The sequence below is a fragment of the Plasmodium malariae genome (assembly GCF_900090045.1).
Source record: "Plasmodium malariae genome assembly, chromosome: 11".
In the NCBI taxonomy this organism is placed as follows: domain Eukaryota; phylum Apicomplexa; class Aconoidasida; order Haemosporida; family Plasmodiidae; genus Plasmodium; species Plasmodium malariae.
Genome location: NC_041785.1, coordinates 1,594,324 through 1,605,000, shown reverse-complemented (window position 1 = coordinate 1,605,000; position 10,677 = coordinate 1,594,324). Strand labels below are relative to the sequence as shown.

The 10,677-nt window shown below is 29.9% G+C and overlaps 3 protein-coding genes across 3 annotated transcripts in view; 1 reads left to right on the top strand and 2 right to left on the bottom strand.

Moving 5' to 3' along the window:
• Positions 1-1,894, bottom strand: part of SRP68 (signal recognition particle subunit SRP68, putative) — a gene marked incomplete at both ends in the record, with an annotated part of 2,238 nt that extends 344 nt beyond the window's left edge. Inside the window, one exon of the mRNA XM_029006079.1 lies at positions 1-1,894. This exon is cut by the window's left edge and continues 344 nt beyond it. Coding sequence (XP_028862604.1) covers positions 1-1,894 — 1,894 coding nt within the window.
• Positions 1,895-3,852: 1,958 nt separating this feature from the next.
• PmUG01_11041600 (conserved Plasmodium protein, unknown function) lies at positions 3,853-5,066 on the top strand (the record flags this gene model as incomplete). The annotated part of the gene is made up of 3 exons (XM_029006078.1): positions 3,853-4,081; positions 4,252-4,405; positions 4,826-5,066. The coding sequence occupies 3 exons, from the start codon at positions 3,853-3,855 to the stop codon at positions 5,064-5,066; spliced, it is 624 nt and encodes a 207-aa protein (XP_028862603.1).
• A 556-nt stretch (positions 5,067-5,622) lies between these two features.
• On the bottom strand, positions 5,623-10,677 carry PmUG01_11041500 (conserved Plasmodium protein, unknown function; the record flags this gene model as incomplete). The annotated part of the gene is made up of 1 exon (XM_029006076.1): positions 5,623-10,677. One exon carries the CDS (start codon positions 10,675-10,677, stop codon positions 5,623-5,625), a length of 5,055 nt encoding a protein of 1,684 aa, XP_028862602.1.

Genomic DNA, 10,677 nt, shown 5'->3' with positions numbered 1-10,677 from the left:
ATATATAATTTCTAGTTTTAATTAAATCAAATAATACATGGGCTTCTGCATTTTTATTATTCATAGCATAATAACAAGCTAGACATAAAGACTTAACATTTTTTATTATTTGAAATATATTAATAAAACTGTCATTATTTTCTAAATTTTTTAATTCTTCAATATTTTGTTTTAGTATATCAGCATATCTAATAATATTTGTATGTAGTTCTGGCATTTCATCTACAATATCCTTTAACGTCTTTTTATTAACAAATGAAATATTTTTTGAACCACTCTTTGTGTATACATGATAAAAATTTTTCATCAATACTAGGAGTATCCTTTCTGTATCTATATATAATTTTTGTGAAAGTAAATAATTTTCTAGTTCTGTCCATATTTTTTCCATCAGTCTGTCATCATTTGATAATTTATTATTTTCATTAGTTGATTTAATTAACTGTTCATGTACTACTGACAAGCATTCGAAATATTTCCCAAAAATACTTCTATACTCATTTATAGTAAAATTTATATCCAATTCTTTTAAAAATTTGAAAAGTGGAAAATTATCGTCTCTAGTAATATCTTTTATGTTAACGTCTACATTTAATGTTGTGAACTCCTCATCTTGCACGACGCTTTTCAAACCTTCCAAAATATTTTTTATTCTTAATACACTCGCAATGCTACTTCCACTATTATTACTACTTCTGTTAGAACTACTATTATGTTCACAATCCTTTATTTCAAATATACTACATTTTAATTTAATTGTTATTACATTGTCGATACAGTGAATTTCCAGCTTTGAGCCACAAGTAGTTGTGTCCTCACTCATTTTTATTTCTGTAATGTTATTTACTTCTTCAGCTAAGTTTTCATCCTGCCTTTTTTCATTAAAATTGCTTGATTTATTTTTTTTTAAATTATATGTACATATACGTTCATATGAGTTAACAGTTGATATAAAATAATCAAATATTTGTTCTATCCTTTTTTCCTCTTCAATAAGTACGTTGCTCTTTATCATCAACTCGTTTTTTTCCATTCCATCAAAGGTGTGTTTAATACTACGTTCTACTACTTTACTTTTACTATTTTCGTTTGTACTAATTTGGTTAACTCCACCCCCTCCTCCAATATTTCCAATCCCATCAGTTATACCCACTTCTTCGTTTCTTTCCTTGTTAATATTTGTAAACATGTTAAGCGTAATTCGCTTTATTAACTTTATAAGTTTTGTAAACTCTTCCACTTTTAAAATGCACTCTTCATACTTTTTCATTTCTAGAAGGTAAGATATTTCAATATATGTTTGATAACATTTTACTTGCAATTCTGTATTTGCATCAACCGAGTTTTTATTTACAAGTGTACCTAAAAATTTGACTTTATCTAAAGCTCTTCTTATTCGTCTTATATACCTGTATTTAGATCTATATGGAATCTTTAATTCGTTTACATGTGTCTTTATTTGTATATATCTACATCTACAAGCTTCAACATCTAACAGTAACAATTCAAAATATTTCTCATCCTCTATATCTGTTTCGTATACCTTAGTTAAATATTTATTTTCTATTTTTTTCACTTTACATAAAACCTTTTTTTTTAATTTTGCTCTCCTTTTCTTAACAAACAACAAAAATCTTTCTATTTCTTCATCATACAAACCGTACTTCTTATATATATGCCTTAGATATGAAAAAATATCAAAACATACTTTATCTTTTGTCAGCCTTTTCATCATTTTTTCTTTACTCCTTACTTTCCCCTCCCTTTTCCCATCCTCACTAGGTGTAACAGTGCACACAGATTCTATCACTTCGTTTAGGCTTACTCCACCATGTGGCATTACCTCACCATTTTCTTTAATTTTATCATTCGAAACGTTCTCCACAGATTCCATTCCGCGTTATCACATGGATATGTATCTATATATATTTATACATATACATCATATGTACATGCATGTATATGCATTATGTTGTACGCACACACATATACGTTACATGTACATATATACATATAAACACGTATGTTACACGTACATACATACACACATGTATGTTACACGTACAAACATACACACACGTATGTTACATGTACTTACATACATACACGTATGTTAAGCGTACATACATGTATGTTATAAGTTCATATGCTATGGGACAATAAAAATATTTGAGACATAAAAGAAAAAAATCTACTAAATTGTTCTTATGCATACGTACGTACGTAGGAATGCATGTACGTGTAAGAATGTACGTACATATACAAGTATATACTACTTCCCACACAAGTACACCGTATATTCAGTTGTTCTGTATTGTTATCATTCAAATCCTTTAAAGGTTAAAAGTTTAACTGTCGAAAAAATATTTTTTTCATACATATATATTTTTTTAAATGATTATATTTTAAAAAGGGAGAAAGATGCACAGAACAAAGGTAAAAAAAAGGAGGAAGGATAAAAGATCATAAAATTGTTAAACTAAGAAATTATGATATTACGAATATTAAAATTATGATTATATAAAATTCTGATATTATGAAATTTTCAAAATTTTAAAATAAAATGGAAAGCCGTACATAATTTATGCATGGAGTTAGTTCAAGCATGGACATTTAGAGGGCCTTTTTTTTTTTTTTTTTTCCATTTCAATTAAGCTACCATAACGCAGAATAGTATAAGAACATATAAGGATGTTTAATATATAAGCTTAAATAATATATAAGCTTAAATAATATATAAGCTTAAATAATATATAAGCATAAATAATATATAAGCATAAATAATATATAAGCATAAATAATATATAAGCATAAATAATATATAAGCATAAATAATATATATGCGTAAATAATATATATGCATAAATAATATGTAATCATATATAATATATAATCGTATATAATGAATGCACCAAGAAATGGCGAACTAGTACATCATCTCTTTTTTCTAATTATAAAAAAAGAAGCCCACAATGAAGAGGTTAATTTATTTTAGAATAACTTCCCTTCTTTAGTACTCACGAGCATTAAGAAGGGTAGAGAAGAGTTCATAAAAGTTAAACCGTTAAAAGGTTAAGTAATAATATTTTTGCCCTTGCATTGTGTAGGTATACAGTATATATTTTATAAATATTCATGCATGTACTAAAGTATTTAAATGCATGTTTAAGCGCCTATTTAGGTGCCTTTTTGAGTATATTTAAGTACGTAATTAGGTATATATACAAATGCATCATACGTAATATATGAACATATAACTTCGCGAAAAAAAAAAGGCAAAAATAAGGACATAACTATCTTAAGCATAACGAATAAAATAATGCCGTCGAAAAAAATGGAAGGAAATATAGACTCATAGAAACCTGCACAAAGTTAAATATATATATATTTTTTTTTTTTTTTTTTTCTTTTATTATATTACATTACTTTATATCACTTCATATCACTTTATATCACTTCATATCACTTTATATCACTTCATATCACTTCATATCACTTCGTATCGCTTCACATCATGCCACATTTTTAAAATATAAAAGTGCAATTACACAAAATGATTGTTAGGTCTAAATTTCAGCCAAGCAGAAAACGAAATTTTCCCCTTATCACGCATTAGAAGTTTCCTGATCGTTTTATATGTAGAACGTTATTGTGTTATAACGTGTGTGTAGCATATACGTTTGCACAATTGTACTTATATATATATATATATATATGTATGTATGTACATCCCTATTCATGTTTTTCTATCTCTCTTCTCCCAACTCTTTTTATGCTGAACAGTTTACCTACTTTGTTTACAACTAAAAATTATGCTTCTCCAACTAGGAATTTCACCTTGTTAATAAAAACATGAGCAGCAATGTACTATTTTTTTATTTAAGCATAATTAGTTATCTATTTGTAGCTTCCTTATGCTACCAAATAATTTATGTAGATTCATATGAGGAGGATCAAGCATACGAAATAAAGGAGATCGATTCCTGCTCCTGGCGATACTTCTGTCATAAGGAGTTTAACTACTGCGAGCAAGGGTGTAGTTCAAAGAAGAAATTGACAAGAGGGTATAACCTGTTAAACAGTAAGCGGAAAGACTAAAACAAAACTAAAAAAAAATACAAACAATAAAAAAAAATTGTCAATAAATTGGTCCACAAAGGGGCAAATAAAAGAAGATGCAAAAATAAGTTAAAAATAAAATAAATTCTTATTAAACACAACTGGATCACTAATACCCCACCACTCTTACAGCAAGCGATTTAAAAAAGCAGTGTTTTGTCAACATCGAGTGCGAGCATTATGATATTTATTTTGATTCAGAAGACACTGTGTATTTTAATTTTTTTTCCAAAATTTTCTTTCGTATTAACACGGACTTCACCTTGTATGTGCATTTGCGTAAAAGGTAAAGAAGAAGAGAGGAAAAACTTGAAATCTAGATGGGTAAAAAATTAAGGGGTACCCTTTTTTACCTTTTTGCAAAAATGCATGTGAGGGTACACGGGTGTGTGTGTACGTTTGGGAATACATATACGTGTGTACGTTTGGGATTACATACACGTGTGTACGTTTGGGATTACATACACGTGTGTACGTTTGGGATTACATACACGTGTGTACGTTTGGGAATACATATACGTGTGCACGTTTGGGATTACATACACGTGTGTACATTTGTGAGTACATACACGTGTGTACGTTTGTGAGTACATATACGTGTATATATTTAATTGCATGTCTAATCGCATGTTTAAGCATATGTGTATACGCCTACCTGCACACACTTATGCGAGTTACACATACGAACAATTTTCCAATTTCGAAGGACTGCAAACTCAAGGAAAAAAGAACTAAGTAACTCAAATGAAGAAACAAGTCATTGGGACAAAAAAAATAAAATGGTTGTCCTTATTGAAAAGATAATTCAGTACAGACATTTTATATCGAAAAATTTTAAAAAAAGTTTGATAAAATTATTAATATTTTTAATTCTGATTCATATGATATTTTGTTATCTCTATGTCTATACATATTTACATCAAAAAAAATATGATGAAAGTATGTAAAGTGATTACTGTAAACTTCTCTCTTAAAATAGACAAAAAGGGGCATCGCCGCGTTGCGACTCCCTAATCCCAGTTTTGCTTCTCCCGTTTGATACTTCATAAACAAAAAAACAAAAATAAACAGAAACAAAGTAAAATGTAATATAGCATAATATAGTTTAATACAGTACAGTATAGCATAATGTAAAGTAATACATTGTAATATGACAAAACTAAAAGGAAAATTGTAAATGTAAAAAAATTAAATGAAATAAAAACAAAAAAAGGGAAAAGTATGTATTCTATGTAGTGCAGTTAACCAGGAGAGTGAAATTTTTTTTTTTTTTTTTTTATTCAATTTTTTATTCAATTTTTTATTCAATTTTTTATTCAATTTTTTATTCTATTTTTTATTCAATTTTTTATTCAATTTTTTATTCTATTTTTTATTCAATTTCATGTTTCATCTTTAATCCTTACTTTATCCATACATTATCAATTATTATTCCATTTCCATTTTCCTTTTTATTACCCTTTGACGCCTCAATAAGCCGTAAAGGAAAATATTTTCATTAGGCTAAAAGTTATTTACGCTACTACTAACTAACTTGCATTGTCTACTGGTATAATTATTGTCAAACTTTAGAGCATCGATGTTTCGCTCTTCCTTCTCATTAGAATATGCATCTTGTTCGAGTAACATATGCTTAGAACTAGCTATGTCATTATTAATTACATTAAAGGAACTGTTTTTTCCATTCATAGAATAATTCTTTTTGTTTATGTTACTATGCCTACTATGGCTCTTGAGAGCATTTTTTGTGATATCCTTGATTTCATGATTATCCACCATGTTATTATCTAATAAGCCATCTCTTTCGTTGTAATAGTAATAATCCATATTTGTTATATTATGTCCAGATATATGTGCTAGATCAGTGTTTATGTTTCTATTAATATGATACAGACTCGATGAGATAGGATCATCAAAAAACGTAGAATTTGCATTTTCGTTTTCATGCATATCATTCCGTAATACAATATCGTGATTGTTACTGTTATTATGGCTATTATTGTAATTGTTATTATATTTAGCATATTCGTATATACGTTTTAATTTATTCCTTGCTTCATTTGTACATCCATTGTACAGCTTGTTGAGTCTATCCCCATGGTTTTCCTTACCATCCCTCATTTCATCGTTCAACATGTTAGTTCTATTTTGTCCGTTCCTACACCTAAGACTGGTATGATGATCTAATTTCTTTTTTGTATTTATTAGCCTTTCCATATTGGTAAGTGCCAAGCTGCTATTGCCTTCATCACACCCTTTTTCATTATATAAGTTGTAATTAATATCTTGATCTTCATTAATTAATTCTGTCATTTCGTTATAATTATTATAGTTTTTGTAACCGCTACATTGTGGAGTAAGGGTATTACCAAATTCTCTAATTCCCCTTGAGTTAATATTATAATCAAAATTAAATTCTTTATTCTTTGTTTCTTCTTGTGCCAATCCATTTGGTGGCCTGTCCCCTCTTCGGCCATGTTGCTCGTATCCATACTGATTATATTCATTCTGATTATATTCATTCTGATTATATTCATTCTGATTATATTCATGCTGATTATATTCATGCTGATTATATTCATTCTGATTATATTCATGCTGATTATATTCATGCTGATTATATTCATGCTGATTATATTCATGCTGATTATATTTATGCTGATTATATTCATGCTGATTATATTCATGCTGATTATATTCATATGCGTTATGTTCTTCATCGTTATGCTCATATTTATCACGCTCGTACTCCTCACGCTCATACCGCCTATTCTTGTACTCCTGCCCATCCGCGTATTTACATCGTCGGTAAAGTTCATCGCCCACCTCCCTGCATTGATGTTGATCCCAAGAAGTATCATCATAATTGTTATTGCTAATACATACGTAGCTCTGTGCGAGGGATCCATGTGTGGGGGAATTATCATTATAATGATTATGACTAACGTGATAATCTCTGTTATTTGAGAAGATTACATTTTCATGGCTCAAAAAATTTGGAATATTTTCCTTCTCTTTCTCATTTTCTACCTCTTTTTCGTCCTCGTTCTCTTCCTCTTTTTCGTCCTCGTTTTCTTCCTCTTTTTCGCCCTCGTTTTCTTCCTCTTTTTCGTCCTTTTTTTCCTGCCCCTTTTCTCCCTCCGTTTCTTTCATTTTTTCCTCTCCCAGACAGGCATATTCCTCGTCGTACTCTTTAACTAACTCATTGTAACTGTTCAGCGCGTTAATGTAATAATCTTGAAACTGCTTCTTTTGATAGTCTCTTGTGTAGAATATATTTCTCTTTTTGTCGTAACACTGTGAGATCCATTTTATATCCCGACTGTTTTTAATTGCATTATAAAGATATAAAGATTGCTTCTGTGCATAGTTCAAAATGAAAAGGTCGTTATCGTTCACCTCGTTTGCGTGCCTGTCTTTTGGTTGTGCTACTTCTCGCCCACACAATCCTCCCCCTTCAATCCATGCTGTATTAGAGGATTGCCTTTCTTTGTTAATATTATTATTTGACTTCCACTTGGAATTCTCCTTTGACTTGATTCCTAATTTAGACTTCTCCTCTTTTATCTCCCGGGTGCATACACTCCCACCGCATACCTCCCCACCGATTACTCCCTGAAATCGAAAGATGAACGGCTTATCATAGTTGAACAAGTTGGAACCTCCCTCCTGTTTCCCCCTATTAGACGTATATAAAAATGTGAAATAATTTTTTTTTTTATTTTCGTCGCTTATTTGGACAGATTTAAGATAATTTTGAAAGAGGGCATATGTCCCCTCTGTGTTTATGTTTAACAGAGAGCACAAATGAATGCATATACTTTCAGTTATAGCTAGAAAGTGTAATATAAATTTTAATTTTAAAAAATTATTTTTCTCTATAAAAGAAAAGTAATGAACATCTTGTATTAGTGGAAGGATATTCAAAGGAAAGAAATCAATGACACTTTTTACAGCAATAAAACTGTTGGAAATAAAATTAAATACACTACTTGCTTGTTCAATATTTCTACAATTATTATGAATACTACAAAGGAATATATTCTCTTTACTAAAAAAGAATTCGAAATGTGAATTGTTAATTAAGTAGCGTCCTTTTTCTTCTAATTTTACAATTTTTATTTTATCAACTAGATTAAACTCATTCATAATTTTACCAATTTCTCTGTCTACTTCATCATTATACAAACTAACGTATGTAGGCTTAAATGTATCATTCGATTTGTGCTCGCTCGACATGATTTTTTTGTACAAATCATGTACCACTCCGTTTTCATCACCACCACTATGACTGCGGTAGCGACTAAGGCTCTGAATACCATCAGGAGTACCACCACCAGGGTAGTAATGAATCCCATGCACACATTTCTTTATCGAAATGTACATATGCTTTTCACCCATCGAAATGATGTCTTTACTTTCAATTAAATATATCGTTTCTGGTAACAATCTTTCCTTTTCATATATTTCCTTATATTTAGACGTTATTAAAATTAATCTTTTATTTATGATCTCTTCCTTAATATTGGCTAGAGGTATGAATACGTAGTAGCACTTTAATATAGAAGACTCCACTTCTTTTTTTCTATCCCCTGTTTCCTGTGCCTCATTGTAGAAATTGCTCACATTTTTTTTTTTCATTCTATAATCAATTATTTTGTTATATTTATTACCGTCCATTTTAATGTATTTTTCCCCTTTAGATTTGGTTTCATAATTTCCATCCTTACCTTCTTTGCCCTTTTCTTCAACTTCAATTCCTTCATCTATTTCACTCCCTTCACGTTCCCCTAACGTCTTTATTTGTATTGTCAACATTTCGTTGGAACACTTGTACGGTAATACCACGTTTTCTATTCTCATACCAGGTATTTTTAGTTGAACATCCGGGATGCTTACATTAATTTCGATTATCTTTTCTATATTCTTAATCTTATTTATAGTAAGTATTATGTTTGATCGGTATTTATATTTTTCCGTTAGAGGGGATATATCGAACACGTTCTTATCATTCACCTGAACGGCAATGATTTTTCCGTCTTTTTCGTCTTTTCTGCAACTTCCATCTTTTTCTCTTTTTCCATCTTTTTCTCTTTTTCCATCTTTTTCTCTTTTTCCATCTTTTTCGCTTTTCCCTTCTGATGGCCGCTTCTTTTCTAGCCCCTGCTTATCATCATAATCGCACATCTTCATATCCCTTTGATTGTATAAGTAGTCAAAAATTATGTTTGCATATTCGACTTTATCCGGATAGTCCATATGGTTGATTTGTTCAGGCTTTTTACTCAGCCCATAGGATAAATAATTTTTTTTTTTTAAATTTAAATTGTTTTCCCCCTTTAATTCGTCATTATAAGGATAAGAAGTCGTATCATGATCATACCTTTCTAATAGTTTACTTTCGTATAATGAAAGATCCTTATCAATATTTATGCTGTCATGTTTGTTTTCAAATACTCCATTTGATCTGTAAGGAGAAGTGTTTTCCCCTATATGCGTACTACTACTTTTACTAACGTGGGGATATTCCTTTTTCTTACTTCCATCCCTACTGAAATAGACATTATTATTATTAATTTCTTCTTTCCCCTTCCTTCTGAATATATCTTTGTCTATATTATATTTTTTTCCACTGTCGTGTTCATGTATTGTATTTCCGTCTTCTAATTTATTCTTTTCCTTACGTAGATGCATTTCATGGGTACTACTAAAATTTTTATGTGTGTCATATATTTTGGTGTACATAGATTCCACATCTTCATTTTCTTGTTCTATATAAACATCGATAAAATCGTTTATAGTACCTTTAAAGGAGTTGTAAATGTTTTCTAGTATGTATGAGTTTTTCTTTCCTAAGTTTTTTTTTATTATTTTCACTATGCTATTTTTATCTTTTATAACATTCTCTATATTTTCTCCTGCATTTGTACATAATTTTTTGAAATCACCTGAATAGTCACCAACATGAATATCTGTAAGTTTGTCATTGAAAAACTCGTTAATGTTGTTGTTACATAAAAACAGTTTGTCCAAATTAAACGATTTATAAGCATCTTTTGTCATGCTGAAAAATATTGACATTTTACTTTTACCTCCCGCTTCTTCTTTTATAAGGGGGTTCTCTTTCTCTTTATGAGCGAGGTGTACTTCTATATCGTCTTCCTCGGTTTCCTTTGTTGGGGGAACTCCAAGATTTTCAAAATTTTCTTCGTCATTATCGCTATTTCTGTCATTATCGCTATTTCTGTCATTATCGCTATTTCTGTCATTATCGCTATTTTTGTCATAATTGCTATTTTTGTCATTTTGACTGTTTTCAACATATTTACCTTTTCTTTCATTTTTACCGTTTTCCTCACTGACCCTTGGGCCACTTGACAGGGAATTCATACTTCCGGTACAGCTTCCCACATTCGTTGTCCTTTTAATTTTGTTAAACATTTCGCCATTTTTTGCATTCAGTTTTGCATTCATATTTCCTACGTTCTTTATTTTCAACTCGCCTTCTAGGCATGAACTTTTTACTCTCTTAAAGTCTATTTTGTCAACCCAGTTCAT